This window comes from Rhamphochromis sp. 'chilingali' (genome assembly GCF_963969265.1).
Source record: "Rhamphochromis sp. 'chilingali' genome assembly, chromosome: 21".
Classification (NCBI taxonomy): Eukaryota; Metazoa; Chordata; class Actinopteri; order Cichliformes; family Cichlidae; genus Rhamphochromis; species Rhamphochromis sp. 'chilingali'.
In genome coordinates, this window is record NC_137949.1 from 5,446,350 (window position 1) to 5,468,477 (window position 22,128).

Below are 22,128 nucleotides of genomic sequence, written 5' to 3' on the forward strand. Positions count from 1 at the left end.
TAGGATTATTGTATCAAATATAATCTTTGCCACTACATATTTATATATGCATGGTTGTCTGAGCCAGTGCTGCACAGTATGTGTTATGGCAAGCAGACAGTTTTGTCTTATGGAGCGTATGTTAAGTCCCTGCTCCAATGACAATGATGCCAGTTACCCACAATCATATACAGTGGGGCAAAAAAGTATTTAGTCAGCCACCGATTGTGCAAGTTCCCCCACTTAAAATGATGACAGAGGTCAGTAATTTGCACCAGAGGTACACTTCAACTGTGAGAGACAGAATGTGAAAAAAAAATCCATGAATCCACATGGTAGGATTTGTAAAGAATTTGTTCGTAAATCAGGGTGGAAAATAAGTATTTGGTCACCTCAAACAAGGAAGATCTCTGGCTCTCACAGACCTGTAACGTCTTCTGTAAGAAGCTTTTCTGTCCCCCACTCGTTACCTGTATGAATGGCACCTGTTTGAACTCATCATCTGTATAAAAGACACCTGTCCACAGCCTCAAACAGTCAGACTCCAAACGCCGCCATGGCCAAGACCAAAGAGCTTTCGAAGGACACCAGGAAAAGTATTGTAGACCTGCACCAGACTGGGAAGAGTGAATCTACAATAGGCAAGCAGCTTGGTGTGAAAAAATCAACTGTGGGAGCAATCATCAGAAAATGGAAGACATACAAGACCACTGATAATCTCCCTCGATCTGGGGCTCCACGCAAGATCTCATCCCGTGGGGTCAAAATGATCATGAGAACGGTGAGCAAAGATCCCAGAACCACACGGGGGGACCTGGTGAATGACCTGCAGAGAGCTGGGACCAAAGTAACAAAGGTCACCATCAGTAACACACTACAACGGCAGGGAATCAAATCCCGCAGTGCCAGACGTGTTCCGCTGCTGAAGCCAGTGCATGTCCAGGCCCGTCTGAAGTTTGCCAGAGAGCACATGGATGATACAGCAGAGGATTGGGAGAATGTCATGTGGTCAGATGAAACCAAAGTAGAACTTTTTGGTATAAACTCAACTCGTCGTGTTTGGAGGAAGAAGAATACTGAGTTGCATCCCAAGAACACCATACCTACTGTGAAGCATGGGGGTGGAAACATCATGCTATGGGGCTGTTTTTCTGCCAAGGGGACAGGACGACTGATCTGTGTTAAGGACAGAATGAATGGGGCCATGTATCGTGAGATTTTGAGCCAAAACCTCCTTCCATCAGTGAGAACTTTGAAGATGAAATGAGGCTGGGTCTTCCAACATGACAATGATCCAAAACACACCGCCCGGGCAACAAAGGAGTGGCTCCGTAAGAAGCATTTGGAAGTCCTGGAGTGGCCTAGCCAGGTTTCAGTTCTGGTAACTGTGACATGCTAATGGGGTGTCCACATACTTGCAGAATTTGAAGAGGTGACGGATGAAGGAAAACCAGGAGAGCGAGTGAGAATGTGAGATTAAGAGCCCCCAACCTGATGACACACACACAAACTTTAATGCATGCGTGGGAAATGGCATTCAGAGTCCAAATGCCTCCCCGTCAGTAACAGAAGTTTAATCACAGCCTGGTTACTGTGGCGGAAATACACACGATGCAGAGAGAGAGGCAGAGAGAAAGACTCATCTGTTGCTGTTGTTTAATTTCTAAAATTGAATCCGTTTCAGCAAGGTTGATACATATGTTAATGCACACACACACGCACACACACACTTCCAATAACTTTTATGAGTGAGGCAATACTGTGTATGTGTGTGTGTGCGTGTGTGTGTGTCATCATTAGGGACTACAAGGAAATGACGCGCACACACGCAGATGGTGTTTGCTCCTCTGTTGCTTCTCTCTGTTTGTGTGACGTGCCACTCGGTCGACAGGAGACGGTTTGTTTCTTCGGAGGAACAAAGTCACATCGCTGCAATTTCAGCCTCCTGACGAGCCGTCGCCAGCTGTCACCCCACCGCAGACCTGGAATTAATCACCACGCCGAGGTACAGACAAACAACTGCCACCAACGTACCCATTAGCAAAGCATGCGGAGCTCACTTCAGTCCTTGGAATGACCCAAATACAGTACAAGACATACAGATGAAAGTTGTTTCAGGTGGTTCAAGTCTATTTAACTTTTTCACAATGAATATCAGGTGACCTCCAGTTGGCCACGGACACTTTGGAGAAAAAAGCTGAAGAAAACTACTAATTATAACCTACGATAGGTGAAATCCGCGAAGTAGCCAACTTTATGTTTTACAATTATTATAGATGTTTTAAGGCTGTAAAAACCCTCACTACACTTTTCTCAGACAGGCATGAACATTTTCACACTTTTCTCTCTTGTCTCAAAGTTCAAACCTTCGTACAAAAATAAGTCCAGTGTTATAGAATGAAACCAAAGGCACCCGCGGTTGGCTTTGACAGTGCAAAACGTTTCATCGTTGACCATGTTGTGTTTGTTGGGGAGAAAACTTACAAACATACAGTACAGCACTTCAGAGTCACACTGCTAGCGATCGAAGATTTATGTAAATTTGACAAGCTGAACGCATTCTGTACTGTACAGGAGACAGAGCACGAGATTGATTGACAATGGTCTGCAGCCAATCAAAAATCCGCGAAACAGCGAGGCTGCAAAAGGTGAACGGTGTTATAGCGAGGGACCACTGTATACAATTATAGATAAGTAGGTGTATTATCATCAATAGAAGTTTAGGGTTCTACTGACAAATGCAGCACTTCATCTTCAGGTGTCATTAATGTTCAACCACCAACAGCAGAAATGTCACCAGAGAGATCACCAGTCACTACCTCACAGTGCAGAACTGCACTCTCCTCTTATCAAGGCGCTAAAAAGGCCGGCCAAGAGATGTAATCTTAACTTCCCCAGCCCAGGAGTTACTCAGAAGGCATCCTTGCAGGACGCCCAAACCACCTCAATGCGCGCCTTTTGGTGTGAAGGAGTAGCAGTACTACCCTGAGCACCTCTCAGATTGCTGAACTCCTCATCCTATCTCTAAGTTTTGCTTTCATTCCCAGCTGTTTGTTTAGCACAACAGACCAACGCACCGTCTGCACCATTGCAGCCTTGACGCCACTCATGAACAGGACCCCGAGATACTTAAACCCCTCCACTTGGGCCAGTCACTCATCCCTGACCCGGAGTAGACACTCCACCCTTTTCCGGCAAAGGAAAACTTGGCTGCCAACTGCTCCAGTCTGAGCTGGAGACCATCACCCGATGAAGGAAACAGAACCACATCATCTGCAAAAAGCAGAGATGAGATTCTAAGAGCAACAAAGTGAAAACCTTCTGCCACTTGGCTGGACTTGTCCATAAAAACCATGAACAGAATCAGTGACAAAGGGTAGCTGTGAAAGAGTGAAACACACACCAGGCTCGAGTCCAACTTATTACTGGGAATGAGGACAAAGCTCCTGCAACGGTCATAAAGTGGCACACATCCCGTACTCCCAAAGCACCCCATACAGGATAGCCAGAGGGGTTTGGTCTATGTATCGAAGTACATAATTTGTGACTCACTGTGTGCCTTTCATCAAAAGCACACACTGATAACTTGCCAAAAAAGGTTGACTCATCAGAAGAGCTTTTCTGGTTGATATGGACCAAAATATTAACTCAAAGCTTTATCTTCAGATTTTTGGGATCTCAGAAAAATAAAAACTGTTATTCCTACACTGGTTTTCTTTAGTGTGTGTGCATGTCTTCAGAGCTGTTACTGTGTCCAATGTGTATTAGAAAGAAATAAAGCACGGTATACTTTATGGCGAATGTGTTTTCTGTTTTCTAAGTCACCACTGTATGATGTATCCATTTAAAGTCGTAGATTGATCTGTCTGTCTGTCTGTCTGTGCATTCCACTGCACAGTTAAAGGCCATGGTGGCAGCAGGGCTCCCTAATTGAGACGACACTAATTATCATCTTCATGTTCTAGATTGGATCAGTGCTGATTAGCCTAAAATTAGACACACAGACACACACACATAGAAACACAGACTTATATGCACAGTCTCAACGGAGTATTACTGTGATATACTATCTCTGTGGCCATGGTGCCACAGTTGCACTCCTGTATCTTCTAAAACTTGGCTCTACTGTGTCTTACTGTGCGTGTGTGTTACCTCCAGCTGTCTCCACATGTGTGTCAGGTTGTGTATTTTGCAGTGGAAGCTGCTCGGTAGTTCAGTGCCACTCCTCTTCAGAGACTCGGCTCGGCCCAGCAGGTTGGTCTTTCTGCTCTCCATCATCATCAGCTCAGTGTGGCTGCTCTGGATAAGGAGGACACACGTATGAACAGATACAATCCAACTTGACATTTAACTCTTGTTTGGCAGCTGTGTGAAGCACACTAGTTAAAAAAACAAACTCGGGATTCGTTAATATAGCCTTAATTAATGGTACCACACTGACTGGGCATTTATGCTCGTCCCACTCCTACATGTTGACCTTTAAATTAGCCACAAATTTTCCTTCCCTTTGAAGGAGACTGCTCCATATTTTTATTCTTGAACTCTATTAGAGTTACCTTGCTCGATACTGCATTCAAAATAATCCTTGTTTATCTCCTACTCGATCTTTGTGCCGGCCCTCATTAATTTGCTGTCAGCAACAAGCTGTTTTAGCTCCTTTCCTTTGAGGTCACCCTCCTTTTAAGCCAGCTTTCTTTTTATTGGCTGCCCCTTGTAAAAATAAGGTTTGTTCATCAGGTCGGTGGGGCTGTGTGTGCCTGAGATAATTATATTAGGAATACCTGATCTTATTTGTAAATCTGAGCTATTGGCTGATACGGATTACTTGCACATATGATGACTTTAACCTGGCGCATAAAAAGCCACTTTAAACATGGGTGTTACTTGCATAGCTTCAACCACACCTTTAATGCACTTTACAGTGTTGAAATAATTGATAATGTGCTTAACCAGCTTGACTTGTCCAGCACCAACATTTTAAAAGGCAGTATGGCTGTGTAATTCACCGCTGTTGATTAGTACATTCAAAATCACGTTCCACATTTCCATATATAACCCTATAGAAAGCTATCCTGTCCAGTTTAATGTTTTAAATCATTAAAACATCAGCATATCTACAGTTAACCTTTTTTCTTACCATTTACAGGTGTGGGCACACAAATACGGTTGAACTATTTATGGTTCTGTACTGGAAACTTAAAGCTCTTGCTTAGGATAAACGACTGAGGCAGTGGTTGCTGGTAATTTTTTTATTCCAAAACACGCTTGACAAAGGAAATTTGTAATGTCAATGTTTCTATGTTTTGACATGTTGACACCATGAAACTGGATCTCCACTTGAATCCATTGTACTTGCTGTGAATCCATCTACAGGGGGTGAGTATTAAATGCTCAAAAGACAGATTTTCAGTAGAATATTCCTTGGTCTTTCAAACGGGAGCACATTTTTTATTGTTATTGTTTGCAGCTCATCTCATGATGAAGCGTTTGAGGGTGTCGCAGGAGTTTTCAGCAGATTTCACTCACTGCTTCACCTGCTTTGACCGCTTTAAAGATAAAAACTCTGTCGCACCTCTGCAGCTCCGCAGTCGCGCAGGAATCAAACACCGCAGCGGCACTTGACGGTAGACTGTGGAGTCCTTTATGGAGAGATTTTAAAAATGCTCCATTTTGTACCAGCAAGTGTTGCTGAATATTTTCCTTCCCTTTTGTGCTTGAGTTCTGTAGTTGGGGAGTGAAGGAGCTGCAGGTTTTTCTATTTTTGAATCTAAAAGTCACACTTTCAGGAATGTGAAGAAAAAACATTTAAAACAACTGATGCAGTTTTCTAGAAATATCACAGTTTTTCCCCAAAGTTGGAAGTTTTTGACACAACTGATTGACAGCAATCGACCAGGCAATTTCCTACTTGTGTCTTTTATCACACTGACAATGGAAAACAGGCTGATCTTATACCTTGTGTCACTTTGTTTCATTAAACGTTGCCAAGTAGGCGCCCATAGTTAAATCCTACCTTCAAGTCCATAAGAGCCCATAAGAAGAAATCAAGTTGCAGTACAAATAATCAGATTTATATTTACGCCCAAACAGGAATGGCACCACTCGTATTTTTACCTCTTCACTTTTGTTGTGCACAGCAACAATTGTCTTCTATAGTACACTGACTTTATGGAGAGAATGGCAGTAAAGTGTACCTTAATTGTCAAAGCTCTTCATTTTTATGTCTTTTGTGCTTTCATATTGATTTTTTTTCTTCCTTTTATTTCAGCTCAGAAGTTCTTTGATGCTAAACTACATCATTTTGAGTTGATTTAATTTCCTTTCTCCCTTTCGTTCTTCTCTCTGGATATTGCGCTTCCAACCAACCACATTTTTGCTTGTTTCTCGAGTTTTCTCTCCAGCTCCTTTTTTTGTGGTCTGATCTTTGTTTACTCTTTGTGGTGTCTTGATTTTTGGCAACTTCAATTCTTCCATTTATGACTTATAGATTCACTTTCTGGTTTCTACACTGGCTAAATGTCTTGTCTTTAGCAAGTACTTCCAGGGTTCTGCATGCCCTTCCAGCCATTATGTCCCCTTTATTTTATGAAGTCCAAGGTTTAGTTTCGTAGTTCTTGTTCCACTTGCCCTTTCTCTTCTTTCAATCCATCTTTTTAAATCTCCACATTTATTTATTTTATCTACTGTAAAACACCACTTGCACTTATTTGCCTAATTCATCCATCCTATTTTCCATCCATCTCTTGTCTTCCCTGTTTTCGCTTGTTAGCATAACTCTCCTCTCCCTCCATGCCTCCATATTTTTTGGCTTAATTTCCCTCCTCCTCTCCTCTTTTCTCTTTCTCCTCTTTTCATTTTCTGCATCGATAGCTACTCAATTCTACTTTTCCCTTGTCGTTTATCATTACCACCCGGCCCTATTTGAATATTTAAATGTCTCTTCTGTGACTCTATGTGTGTGTGTGGATGTATGTATGCATGCATGTTTGTGTGTGTATGTGTATGTGTGTTTTTGCTGTGCTGTCATCAGAGAGGCGGCGGCCATTTTTCAATGTCGACGATTCTGATGGAGATGCTATCGCTCGGTGCTTCACGGCCATCCATCCCCTTCACTTAGCTAATAGCCACGCCGCGAGAACGAGGGATCGAAGGCAAAAAAAATAGACGAGTGGAAGGTAAATATGTCGGCGTCGCACTCTTCTAACAGCCAGGAAATTATACGATTTATTCGCTGATGGCAAATATTGATTTAAAAAGGGGATAGGGAGCCAGTAGGGAGGCGGCAGGGGGGTTGTTTTGTTGTTGTTGTTTGTTTGAAGGATGCCACTGATCCAAAGTCAAAGAAAAGAGGGAGAGAGGGAGAAAGGAAGATAGACACGCCGATTAAAATGCATGAGATCCGAACTTTGAGATAAGTGCTGAGAGAGGGATCTTGGAGAAATGGGAGGGTGGAGGGGAGGATGATGGGTGAAGATGGGGGGGTGGAAGGGAGGGTTACATGGATGGCTAGCTGTGATGTATTCATGCCTCCAGTCAATCTCCATGCAAGGATGGACTAAGATACACAGGCCTAAGGATGGAGAGAGACAAAGAACGAAGTAAAAAAGACAAGGACTGAGATAAAGAGATCATGTGCAGAGGAAAGAAACAGAGAAAACTACAATAAATAGATGGAAAAGTAAAGGAGCGCTGCTTCAATGACACTGACACCATGTTCGCAGTAAGAGACTCTTGCCGTATGATGGGAATTGAAGCTCAAACAAATGCCGGCAACACACGCCACGACTCAAAGCCTCAAAAGTTGGCCAGCTGAGAAGGGTTCAACTTTTTAAAAATATCCAAAGCTTAAAGCAGGCTGCAAACTGGTGACAGCAAATATTACCATTCCACTTCTAACAACTGAGCATGTTACATTTTTGTAATCCCCTGTAATTGTTAGTGAATAGTTTTGATATTTTCTGCGATATTAAAAACTTTGCTAGGTCAGGACACAAGATATTAATAAATACAAAAAGATGTTTCTGCAAATATTTCACCATAAAAGCCCTGTTGAAAAAATGCAGGATTTCTGTGCAATGAAACATCAGAAGTGGCCAGCTGAAACATGAAGGTGTGATGCATAGCAGCACGTTTGGCGTGTGCCAATATTCACAAAGGTGAAAATGGCGAGCACAAGCTGGGTGTTGTGTGTGTGTGTGTGTGTGTGTGTGTGTGTGTGTGTGTGTGTGTGTGTGTGTGTGTTTTGCTCATAGTTTCAGTTTCAAACTTTTAAAAGTAAAACTGCCAAAGATTAGAAATGATGCATCAGCAGTAGTTTTAAAAAGCAGTTTTCACTTTTGGTGACAGAGAGTGCCTTTAGTCTGTGACTATTTGATTATGTCTAACTAAAATGTTTTCTTCTACTTTTGCCACTTTTTTATTCTCTTTCTTCATATAATACTTCTAGGGTTCAAAGAGAATGTGACCTGTGACATTCTCTCTGCTGTATTCTTTGAAACGTGGTAACATTGATATCCATGAATGTCTTCTGAGGTCTTCTTCTTTTCCTCTTCTTTTGCCTGGCAGCTTACTCATCCTCTGCACTTCCTGATTCACAAACTGTCCTCCATCCATCCATCCTCCTCTCTTCTCCAAAGAACCCCTTAGCATATTTCCAGCTCAGTATCTCTGTCTAGACAATTAATAAAAGGACTTTTCTCCTTCCTTAGTACCTCACCTTCCCAGTCATCTGGTAATTCTTCCCTATCACCCACAGCCTGTCTCAACACGTTCCTGAACTCCATCCAACATTAGTCCAGCATCAGTCTTCAACTTTCAACATTTACTTACCCTCACTCACTGCCTCTTCTTGTCTGATGCTGTCGAGCTACATTCTCCCATATCGTTCAGATTGCACCTTTTGCATAGGATGTAGTCTGCCAGTGTGCAGCTTGCTTACACTCTTACATGTAATCCTACAGGGAGTGCAGAATTAGTAGGCAAGTTGTATTTTTGAGGAATAATTTTATTATTGAACAACAACCATGTTCTCAATGAACCCAAAAAACTCATTAATATCAAAGCTGAATGTTTTTGGAAGTAGTTTTTAGTTTGTTTTTAGTTTTAGCTATTTTAGGGGGATATCTGTGTGTGCAGGTGACTATTACTGTGCATAATTATTAGGCAACTTAACAAAAAACAAATATATACCCATTTCAATTATTTATTTTTACCAGTGAAACCAATATAACATCTTCACATTCACAAGCTGTTCCTTCTCTCTCTTTAGTTGTCTTTGGCCAACAGTAGCACAGTTTCCACTGGCACTCTGCTGGCCAACAGCACCATAGGAAGTTGTTGTTAACCGCTCCAGTATGGAAATCCCATTCTTTATGATGTTTGATTTGACCAAGATTTTACACCAGACGCCCTCCCCGATGCAACTGTCTCCTCTCCTTTTTATGTCGGGGCTGGCACTAGGAGTACACTGGCTTGTGCCCCCCTGCCCCCCCAAAGCTGGGTTAAAATGTGGGAATCAACAAACTTAGCATTTTGCTGCTGAATCCATTAAAAGTTTCTCTGGCACAGATCCCAGCGTCTGTACAGAAAACATTAAACATCATTTGTTACTAATTTAAACTAATTACTTGTTGCTTCAGTCCCATATGTTACATATGTGACTCTAAAAAAATGTTTATTCACATTTCTTTGCTCAGATTGAAATTTAGATGAACGCAGCAACAATATGTGATGCAGCTGTGAAAAAGAAAGACAGCATGCATTTGTACTCATTTATGCAAAAATTGATGTATGTAGTTTAGTAAAACTAATGGATATACTATGTCAAAGTCTGGGTGTATATTTCTACACTGAATTTATTCAGTCTTTTCCGAGCTATTCAATAAAAAACGTTAAGCCCCAAAGGCAACACCTTCTCATCCCAAATGACTGCCATTGCAGGTGTAATGGGGTGTAATGGTCCTAGTGGTTGGATGGTTATGGACTGTCTAACAAGTAACAAAAAATCAACATAAAACAGTGAAGGAAGTTCAGGAAAAGCAAATATTCACATATTCCTAAATGGGAATGTCACCAACGGAAGAAAGTTATGCCAGAAAATCATGCAGCCCTCTACTTTTGAAACTGTCCGTGTCATGCTTTTGCCTTGTTTCAGTCCGAAAACTCTTTGCGTGCTTCGTTATTTTTGCTCCTTTGTGATTGTCTGCCCCACCCTCATTAGTTTCACCGGTGTTCAGTTGTTTTCAGTAGTGTTGTTTCTCCCCCTGCCAGTTGTCAATTTCTGAGTTTGTCTTCCTCTGGTTCCTTCTTTGATTTCTGTTTTGTTTTAGCTAGCTCTTCTGATTGAATCAGTCATTAGAGGCTTGTTTTTTGTTTTTTTCTAATCCTGCCTCAGTGCTCTGTGTTTGGGTTCACCACATCCCACTGTGGTGTATCATAAGAGGTCAACTCTGACAAGATAAAACAGATGTTCCTTACTACAAAGGAGAAAATTGTACAATAGGAAGAATTATTTTCAATTTGTTCAACATTTGTTTCCTAGGATGTCACTGTACAATAAATGCATATGTTTATGGTGTAAGCTGGCGACAATTCATCACTTATTTCTAATATTCTGACACACTAAAATCTGCTCCCTACAGACAATGAATCTTTGCTACTGCAAATATATTTTTAGAAAATACTTCTGTCCATTGTTGAAGTAAAGCTCTGTGCAAATAGATTAATGAATCACACATCAGAAAACAGTAAAATGACAGAGCTTTCCCAAAACACACAAAGAGAGAAATGGTGGATAAACGCTTCACAAAACAGATGAGAGGGAAACAGGGGGAGTGGAGGAGAGAGGAGGGAAGGGGGAAAGGAAGAGGGGGAGAAAATCAACAAGCAATCATAAGTTTAATTTGGTCTCCATATTAATGAGCACGGAGCTGAAATGTCAGCAAAAATGCAGTCATACATGAAAAACATTTAATGCATTTTGAACATTAGGTTTTTTTTCTCCTTCGCTCGTCTCGCAGATTCATCTTATCCGCCAAATGAGAGAAGTTTGTCGGAGGCTGCGTAACGGAACGATTTTGTCGTCGCGGCAACTAAAGTTTGTGGGAAGTGATAAGGACGCATCTCTATCCTCCGCCTCGTGATCGTCTTTTCTTTTTCCCCTCTGTCTTTGTGTCTCCATCCTCTTAATTCTTCCTCACTCTTTCTTTTTCTGTCTATACGGTTTCTCTTCTGCAACACTGTTCCTCAGCTCCTGTTGCTGTTCTAATCTTCAGAAAACTATTTCACCTTTTTTCTCTTTAAGTCCTGTTGCTTCTTGTTTTCTTCCACTTTCTTGCTTACTTAAGTTTATTGCAAGGGTCAAAAATAGCAATAAAACTACAGAATTATCAGGATGGGATAAAAAAAAAGTCTGCTGTGATAGACATGTGACCACTCCAGGTGGTACCTGGGATATGCTCAAGCATCCACCAACGTTGAACTGGAAAAGTGGTTATAAAGTGGATGGATGAAAGTCAAATGAAGACTGGGCTTACAATAATAGTGGTTAGTTGCTTCCTGTGAAAAATTAGATCTTAATTCTATGAAACTAGTCTTCTGTGAGCAGAACTCTGTCTGGTTTGTTTATCTCCATGGACTTATAAAGGGACACATGTAACACATACAAGTTTAATCCATTGACCTACAGGTGGCAATATCAAGCCAAGACATACATCAATGGACCACAAAAAGAAGAGAATGAGGAAGAAAACTCGAAAGAAAACCATGAAGGATATCTAAATATAAAAGTGAAAAGCAATGCTTTTAAGGCAATTTAACCTTTGATTATACAGCATTACTGGGGTGTGGCTGAGTGGGTTTTCTTACACCTGTAACCATAACACTCACATGATGCCACATCGTTGCAAGGTTAGATGCTCAACCTCTGGCAGTCAGCAAAGACCGGATTTTTAAGCTGACTTTAATCAGAGACATTATGAAAGAGAATATAAATTTATTTTGATTAGGATTCAAAGAAGTGTACTAAAGCTTCTTTTTGGTTGACTTGTTGCAGGTGCATAAGACGTAGAGCATGTATTTTTTAAAGTACGCCAGTAAAGCATATATGTCTGGCCCTTCCAGGTGTGACCATTATTAAATGTGAGTCTTTAGGGTTCTGGTTACATTAAACAAAGGTTTCTTGTCATTAATAAGAAAAAAAATTCTCTTTTGAGCTACAGAGTTTATCCTGTAACTGTGTTTACTCTCTGGATTGCTAAAACCCTAAATCTCCTGAACTGTTGTTTTCGGATGTGGCATGTCTATGATAAATGTTTGTTTGGGTCTGCGAAGGCGAGGGAAGGCTTGCAGTCATGGTTGAAACTGACAGCAGCTTCCTGTAACTAACACAGATATTTATTGACCAATCCAACAACCCTGACCCTGTCTTACGTAAGTATAGTCATCAAATGTCTATTATAACTCCAGCTCATTATTAACCGTTCTGCTTCATACCCCAGCGTTCCCCCACTTAACACCTCCTCTGTTTCATTCACTTCATCCTCTAAAACTCTCCTTCCTAAGCAAAGAGTGTGTATGTGTGCTGGATATACACAAAGATAGAGAAAAGAGGGGAAAACACTCTATGCTTGCTTACATTTCAGTGTGTTTGTGTGTGTGACTCAGTGTCTCCGACTGAGATGGATGTTCCACCGACTCTGAAAGAGGAGGAAGTGGCTCTGTGACACCCCATTTATACTGCTAGACACTTCAACCTGTGTGTGTCTGTGTGTGTGTGAGGAAGGAAGACAACACAGCCATAAAAAAATCTTTAAGCAACACTTCCCCTTCCAAATAACCATTATTACTCTATTTAATTGTTACTTTACTTTTAGCATATCGATTTCCAAAAAAGATTTCACTAAAAAATACTGTATGGTATAAAAACATGCATTTTTATTTAACGTTTGGTGTGTGTTTATTTTATACCAGTGCCCCATTTACATTAAAAGTCATCACAACAGAATAATGCATGTATTCTCGTTTCTATAGTAAACCTTCTGTGGTCTCTCCAGTAGGGACCTGCAAAACTACAACTGCTTGCTGTCACCAGAAGCAGCGCTTGATTAGGCTAATTATTCATATTTTATTAAGTTATCAGAGAGCTGCAGACAAACAAGGTGGAAAGTAATAAGGACAGCCCTGCACACCAGCGCAGTACCTCGATGTAGGAAACGAATGGTTGTATTCAGACAGTGTCAGAGTAAAGTGACCATTTAGTTAGTGGACCAACGCATGCACAAGCTTGCTGCACAAGCTAGACAGCACACAACATTAGCTACAACTGGAAATAGAGCAGGGCGATATGACCAAAAATATTTATCACAAGTAGGGATGGGTACCGGTATCGGTTCTGACATTTCGGTGCTTTATTTCCTGAGATGTCACACACTTTGGATTCTAGCCAATCATTGTACCTTTGCAAGCGTAGTAGGCGGGCTCAGGTACGTACATTCTTTTAGAGCAGAGCTACAGATTAAAAATGCCCAAGGCGAGGCGGTCAAAGTCTGGCTGTACTTCACAGCAAAAGATGCAAACTCCACCTAGCGACGTATAGCATTTTGTTAAAAGCTGAGACATGCGCCATATTTGATAGCTTGGTGCGAGACCTCACACCGGGCACATCTACTGCGGGTGAGTTGCCTGTTATCGGACCCGGAGTTAGCAACATCCCCCAAAAACCCGAAGAGGACAGTCCTGGCCCCTAGCCCTGCCAGTGTAGCAGAAATGATGACGGATGATGATGGCAGCAGCAGCCGTTCTTCTCTGGGTGAGTAGCTTAATGCTGTTCGTGTGTAATTTACGTTGAGTAGGCTAACCACATTATTAAATTAATGCACGTAAGGTGAACTAGCAAACACCGTCGTAGTTACATGCAGCTGTCTTCTTGTTTGATGGCAGAGTCTCCCTTCACCCTGGCCAAAAAGGCTAAAATGACCAAAGAAAAAGTGGAAAACAGCTAAACATGAGAGGTTTTTGGACAAAGTTTGTGTTTTTTCGATTGATTAAGCACTGCTTCCAGCCAAGAGTGATACCATAAATCCCCTATAGCTGCAGAAAAGGCTAACATTGTTATCTTTTTACAAAAAAAACAGCTGAACATGAGAGGTTTTTGGACCAATTTTGTGTTCTCCATTCTTTAAGCACCGGCACCGTTTCAAAAGTACCGGTTTGGTACTGGTATCGGATAAAACCTAAACGATACCCATCCCTAATCACGATATACATTCGAAAATTTGCGATAATGATCTAACTGACGATATAATTGACACTAGAAAAAATACTTCACAACTCCACAACTTTATTAGTGCAAAAAAACAAAAATTTATGTATTTTCACTTAAACAAGCAGCTGTTTTTTTTAATATCCATTAAGTTATATAAAAATTTTACAGTGCAAATGCAAATTCCTTGCTGACAGTTTAACCAAAAGGCATTTCCAGTGGAAATTGGCCGACATATCCTCAGCATAACCATGTATAATATCCACAAATCTTAAAAAGAGGTTATACACATAATGCTCCGACAATCCATCAAGCGGTGCGGGTTCGTAGCTTAGCAAAGTCGTACTAAAACATTTGACGGATTTTCGAGCGCCGTGTACATAAAATCGTTTCGAGGTCAGTAAACACAACCAGAATTCATACATAAGGCACACGGGATTATAAGGGGCACTGTCGATTTTCAGAAAAATCAAAGGATTGATTTCAAGTGTGCCGTATTTTCCAAAAAACACGGTAATAACGACGGCCCGCTAGCATGCTCTACCAAAAATAGTGCTTTGTTGTGTATCTGACGGACGAAAGCCAAACCAGTTCCACACCACTGAAGTTGCAGCATTTTTAAAAACCAATTCTGGTTCATCCGTTTCATTCAACGATCCGCTTTCGCCCTTCTTCTTCTCCACCATGCTTTTTCCGCCATGTGCGTATGAAAACAAAGGCACTGCGCATTTTACCCATATTCTATCGCGATATTTCATTTTCTTATCGATGCCAAACATTATACCGGTATTACCATGAACGGTATGACATGGCGCAGCCCTAATTGGAAAGCTAATCTGCTGTCCAGGATTGTCAGCCTCAGTATCCCAAAAAAGCCCTCTGTTATACCTCTAGGCAAATCGATCAGACCCAAACACCTCCAAACTCTTAATAGCTTTAACCACAAACAATTTTACTCAGCTGGAAAAACGGAAAAAATAACACATTTGTGGCAAGTAGCCCCAGTTGTGCACAAAAAGTTATATGTTACAAACATCATGCATAGAGTAATATATTTTTCCTCTGTCATGATGAGGTAATTAGTGTAAATGTGATTTGAAATTTAAAATCATACTCTCTGCTTTCTGAGTAGCTGAGATTCTGGAGGTTTCTCTTTCGCTGAATTAAAACCCTTTTGTTTGGACAAAAAGATGCAAAAGAAAAAAAAAGCAAAGAGGAAAAAAAAAAAGAAAAGAGACTTTCTCTGTTTTCAAACGAGGAAACAACAAAAGGCCCGGCAACATGTTTTAATTGTCACCATGGAAACCAGATGAATGAGCCGTTTGACTGGCCGGTAATGACGGCTCGCCATTCAGCCTTGCAGCGAGTCACGCGTGAGTTTGTGTGCGCGTGTGTTTCGAGTGTGTGTGTTTAGCTGGGAGGTCATTTGTACAAAGCAGGGAGGGCAACATATCTACATGTCTGCTGGGACAGAAAAAATACGGCGCGAGAACAGAGACAACAACTGCCTGTTATGTCTGCAGCATAGCAGCTAAACACATGCACATACTAATAACTGAGACGAGGAGAACAAATAAACAATCCCTTCAGCTTTTTACAGATTTCCTAATTCACCACAAGTTGCTACTTCAGCTGTTTCAGTGTGTGATTTATATCACAATATTTTACAAAAAAGGAAAAAAAAGAATCAAGACTTCACACAGATTTCTGCAGACATCATCAATTAATATTTAAAAGGTGTCAACAAAATATTTTTTGAGTTTGTATTTTTACTTTTTCAGCCCATTCTTCTAACAGACGAGTAAAGAAAAAGAGTGTGCTGGCTGTGGGAAGGTTGAGTGACAATGGGATGTCACTACTTCATGCCAGGTGACCTATGACCCCCTAAGAACCCTGGGAATTCACTCATTCCAAGACATTACGTGAAAAAAGTTTGCAGAATTCCAGAAAATGTGAGAAAAGCATGCACACTAATGCTGAACACGAAAGTAACAACAAATGTGTCTCTGTCAGTGTCAATGTGCGTGCTCCTTTTTTGTCTTTCTGTGTGAGGGCCAAACATTTTCAAAAATAAAGGTCAGCTTCTGTTAAAGAGGATAACTTGGTTTTGCAGATTAAGGCCAGAATTAGCTTTGATTAGATTCTTCTTTCTGGCCTGTAGTCAGACTTCACCCATGATGGAGCTCTCATGACTTTACAAGTATAAATGTATTTGTGTGCTTCTAACTCTACAGGAAGCTGGAGAGATCACACTATTCAGCTTAGAAACAAAGAGTCTTTATAGTGACGAGGGGTGGGGAGGGCAAAGAGAGAGAGAATTTGTTGGTACAGGAATGGTTGTGTTGTTTCTGTGTCGTCTGTAGGTTTGTTCTTTCAAAATTTACTCTTTACTCTTATTCGAGAGAAGTAAACTTGAGAACATTTCTGTGACATGGGATCCTGCACGGTGGTGACTGTATTACTTTTTGTTGTATATGTTATGTATCCATTGCCTTTTCATATGCATATTGAATTCATTTGTTTCGATAAAAAATGACACCAATAAAGCCTTACTAAATCAGAACTAATGATATTCTCTGTGCTTAATCACAGAGTCAATGTGCTAATCATATCAGTGGTGTTTTTGTGCTGAAGTGTTCACCGCTGACTTACAGTCTTACTGAGGACAGCAGGTGCTGCTGAACAACACTTCCTCTGTTTTCGGCTTCCGCCATTGAGTGTGTGTGTTTGTGTGTGTGTGTAACTGGAGTTAATGAGAGAAACCGAAAGTCAGAGTGGGTTGATGCCGTGGTCTTCACCTACACTGCAGAGAGAACCAGGCTTTTATCTGACAGGCTTTTATCTCTAAATTTATGGTATTCTTTAATAAACATCCATTACCACGTCTTAGAAAAGACTTCCTGTTTTTTACTCTCATCCTGTTTTGATTCGCTGTTCCAAAGTACACTCACCCTGCTGGTTTTGATGAATTCAATCTCCTGAACATTTCCACCAAGAGAAAACCAAGCCACCGTGTTTTACAGCAAATGTGTAATACACAAATAGCCAAAATCCCCCTTCAGGAGGATTTTGAGGTTCATGTTTTTATGATATTTTTAGATATAGTTGCAATTTTACTTTAAAATATTTGCAATTGTATTTTTCATATTGTGTCATTTTCAGTTGTTGCTCTTTATTTAGGTTTATGCACCAAAAATATTTGGCCAGGTTTAAGAAAAGGTCTTCGTTTAGGAAGAAATAGACACTTTTACCACATTAATCAAGTTACAAAGCTCCATTTTCCTTTTCATTGGAGTTGACATAGTCCTACCCCTAGAATAACTCCCAGCTCCTACACAAAAGTGGGTCGTCTTTCAGATTTTAAGTCTGTTTTTGTGTAAAAGATGATATTTTGTATTGTGGATTGTGGCTAGTATAGTTCTTTTCATCGTTGTGCAGAGCTGTATACAGGACCCTGTACATCCTGTGTCCCATAGAGGTTAACATTCCTAATATTCTAGTTTATTCTAGCAGTCATGAGGAAATGCCTCAACATTAACGATGTGAAATGCCACTAACACCTGCAGTGTAATAACTGTGATGGGAGAAAAGGAAGAATTCATGTAATGTTGTTATTAAGCCACAGGGAGGACTGTTGTGTGTTTTCTTAAGTTATCATTTATAACTCTCATTTGTGTAACAATTATGATGAAGATCCTTGAACAATTAAGTAATGCTTGCCGTGATCGTCCACCAAAGCTATCCAACATGTTTTATTGCCTAAACTAGTCCTCTACTATTTTTTATTACATTTTAAGGCATGTCTTCTGGTTCCTGTGTGCTCCTCTGGGTTGTACATGAAGGCAAAAGCAGCCTATCACAGTGGCTGTTTGGGTTGGAGTAATTGTGAGTACTTTTACCTTGGAACATTTTTTAAGGCTAGTCTCTCGTTTGATTCTCGATTCCTTTTCTTTGCTCTTTTTTTTTTTTACCTTCTCCTCCACCTTTACCTCTTTCATCCAAAACACACACTCCTGCCCCTCCTCTTTTCTTTCTATTCCAACACAATGACAGAAGTGTAATAGCATAGCTGTGTGTGTGTGTGTGTGTGTGTGTGTGTGTGTGTGTGTGTGTGTGTGTGTGTGTGTGTGTGTGTGTGTGTGTGTGTGTGTGGGCATCCAGCACAGCGACCATGTAGCCTAAACGACAGACAATCTTTATTCTAATGAAGAAGGTGCCAAGGTCACAAAGAGAGCAGTGTGATGAATGGAGAAGACACACACCCACACACAAACCATGCGCCTGACACATTAATTGTGTACTTGAGCTTCCAGTCGATCTGCAACTGTAATACTGTGTGTTCTCTCTCTCCCTCTCACACACACAAACAGGTTTAAAAGGAGGCTTTCCCCTTGAGATGACTTTTACGCATTATTCTCATGACACACACTTAAACAAACTGTCAATGGAAATAAAATTTGTTGGCGGGTAAAAGGCAAACTGCAGCGTGTGTGATCTGCTGTCCGACCACTTTGAGACAAACCGCCACCAAAGCTCAATAAACAGAGTTTCTTTATTTCTGACTGCTGCAAAAGATCTTAAATCAAACCGCTTTGTTGCCTCTTTGTTCTTTGGTGTGCAGCTCTAGGTGGGGTTACTGTAGGAGAAGAACTGGGAAAAATAGGAAATGTCAGAGTATGTGTTTCTCCTGCGAATCAGTAATAGGTTTCCCACACCCACCTATGCAGACCTGTGGATTGGAGAATAACATTTAAAGGCGTGAGCGAGTAGAACCACAGAGGCAGTAGTTGGAAATGCGTAAGTCAAGGGTCGTAAAAAAGGTGCCGCTAAGAAACACTTAGCAGTGTTTAAGTGACAAAATCAAATATTGAAATGGTGAGAACTGTTACTGTTTTTCGTTTCAGCATTTACTTCACAAAATGATTCCCGCTTCATCTCAGGGAGAAAACTTCTCCAATAGGACTGCTTTGAATTCTGTTACTGCTGATCGCTTCAGTCTTTGCTTTTGTTGCTTTGGAGGGAAACTCTGCAAACATGTTTATAGCCAACCTTGGCCTGACATTGGCTCGATGCTCAACGTCAAACTACTTTTAGTTCTGTATTAGATTCCTGCTCAATTCTGTGTGTGTGTGTGAGAGTGTTAGTGTCAGGTTTCAGTCAGAAAGTGTTCCTGGGAAGCTGAGGGAGTCTCAAGAGAGATGAGATACAGCAAGCGAGGGAGAGAGCGAGAGAGAGAGGTAGAGAGAGAGCGAGAGAGAGAGAGAGAAAGAGGAGGAAAGTTGGCGAGATGCTGCTGAGTCGTGTCTCTTTGTTCTAAAGCAGATATATCCCCGACTTTATCAAGACTGACAGAACAAACGCACAGGAAACAGCCTCCCACAGGACACATAATCCACACACACACAGATGAGAAAGAGTACGAGCACACAAAGACACAGAGGTCTGATGTGAACACACACACACACACACACACACACACTGAAACATATATAAGAAAATGTGAGAAAGTGCGGAGACACACATGCACACATCGACACAAAGACACACAGCACGAGCTAGCGGAGATACAAACACACACTTTGCACGTGTGCACATTTAGAGCGCAAAAACACGCACTGTTTACACGTGTGGAGCTCCAAACACATACATGGTTAAGCTCATACACTGTACGCACTGTGAAAAGAAAACACAAACATGCTGCCAAGGAAAGCATATGACAACAATGTGCACACATGTGCTCACACACAGACGAGAAAGACTTAACAATAACCTCGTGGAAATCATGGAAGGGTCCAAATGAAAGGTGCACAAGGTCAACCAACATATATATATATATATATATACACACCCGCATATAAAAAAAGGAACCAAGTGCATTTACATTTTGCTAGCACATATTCTTGGATTCTGCCCCTCTGCATAACACCCAGTTCAAAATAATCCTTATTTACTTCATACTGGGCAAAACAGGCACATACAAACTCTTGTCCCAATCCACTGAAGCTAGCTTTCTTCTGATTGGCTGCCCCTCATAAACAGAGAGGGTGCTTTGAGTACTCCAGGAGAGTAGAAAAGTGCTATATAAGAATCAGTCCATTTACCATTTACCCTATCTGAATAAAACTTTTTTACAAACTTCGTCACACATGCAAAGACTATTGAAATCTATATACTTTTACAAAAGCATTTGTAATAAATTCCAATTCGCTGGGTATTTATTATTTCCCTGCAAATGCAACGTTACATTCTTCATTTGCATTTTTTTGTAACCGAAATCAGTATCCACGATGGAAGTTTGTTTGACTCACCAATAAATATGCGATGAAGTATTTGAAAAAGTCTTGCAGGCCCAGCAAAAACTGGCCTTAGTGTGTGGTTTTATTAGTTTGATAGAACTGGCAATAAGTTTTCGCATGGACGGCCTGTTTAAGGTCATAGAAAAGCATCGGATTTGAGTTTGAAATAGGATTTTGATCACGGATGATTTCCCACAACTACGAGAGATAGATATCAGTAACTTTGTTTCTTAGATTGCTTTGCTTTTTGCTTTTGCAATCCTGTAGCTTACTTTACTTTGACAAACAGGTTCTAATGCAGTGACTTCTCGATTCAACAGGTCTGGCAGTAATCATGCCTGGTTGTTGGCTTCAAAAATACTTACTTTTCATGTCATGATTATTTACTCTGATTTCAAATGTTCTTTGTAGTGTGTCCCAGGGGGACCATATTAGCGCTTGTTTGTCTTTATGCAGCACCTGCTGCTGAAATTTTCAGCTCTTCGAGCCTTGTGTGCCCTCACACTGTCCTCACAGCGGTCTAGGGCACAAACCTGTCTAAAAGTGTGAGCAACAAAGCTATGTGAAACACTGTGTAGTCTGCATGTCTGAAGCAGACCGCTTGGGGACTATAAAAGTCAGAAGGCCAGACACAAAATTGTCGTACTTCATTAATAACTTGAATTTTTCATTGTTTTGAAATGTTGCGTTTTTGAACTTTTGCCTTCATATCATATTCTTATTGACTCAGTGGAGTTTCTGCTGCTGTCAGTGCTGCTGTTGAGACATTTAGCTGGTGATTCTTTATACATGGATGTATTATTGCATGAGTTCATGCATAATGTTAACTATTATTACTACTTAACTACTTTCTTTTGTTTTGTGTTGTTCTGATTGATATTACGCTATATAGCCACACAAAGGGACAGGTAATGACTATGACACTGATGTAATGTTCTGCTGGGAAGCCTGGGGTCCGGGCATTCTTTTGGATATTATTATGACACCTGCTACCTGTTTAAACATTGCAGTCTCACAGGAGAAAGAGCCCAGATTCTTGAACGAGCCTCCAAACTACGAGGATCCTGACCCAATGTCCTTGTTGCTCAACAGCATTAGCTTACTTTAATGCTGTGGTTGATTGGGCTACATTTTCTGCAGTACTTGTAAGTGACATCCCAATGAGAAGATGCTGTTATTTTTCTTCTCATGGTGGAAGATGTGTAGGACACATATCTTCACGCAGTCCTCTGAGTCTTCATTGTTTATGCCCAAATAACATCTGGTACACATACACACATAAAAAACTCAAGAAGACAGACAAAAGTTGACTGAGTTGACTGAGGGATTGGAAATATACGGAGATAAGTGAGGAAAAACACACACACAGACACACGTGTGCACACACACACACCTCCACAAAGAGACACAGTCCCAGAAGACTTCAGTTCTCTGCTCATATAACAAGCAGCGACAAACGACAAAACGCGACATCAGGATGTATGAGCCGAGAAACGTTCGACTCAACACATCGTTTCCCGACACGCGGATACACACACACACACACACACGGCGAGCACACGGCAGACACACACCATGGCAGCAGCAGAGCTC

General features: G+C 41.0%; 1 protein-coding gene across 2 annotated transcripts in view; it reads right to left on the minus strand.

The window, feature by feature from the left end:
• The window catches only part of akap6 (A kinase (PRKA) anchor protein 6), a 227,414-nt gene that overhangs the window by 58,370 nt on the left and 146,916 nt on the right, over positions 1-22,128 (minus strand). For both annotated transcript variants that reach the window (XM_080870969.1, XM_080870970.1), the window contains exon 16: positions 4,132-4,278. In XM_080870969.1, coding sequence (XP_080727095.1) covers positions 4,132-4,278 — 147 coding nt within the window. The remainder of the gene's footprint in view (positions 1-4,131; positions 4,279-22,128) is intronic.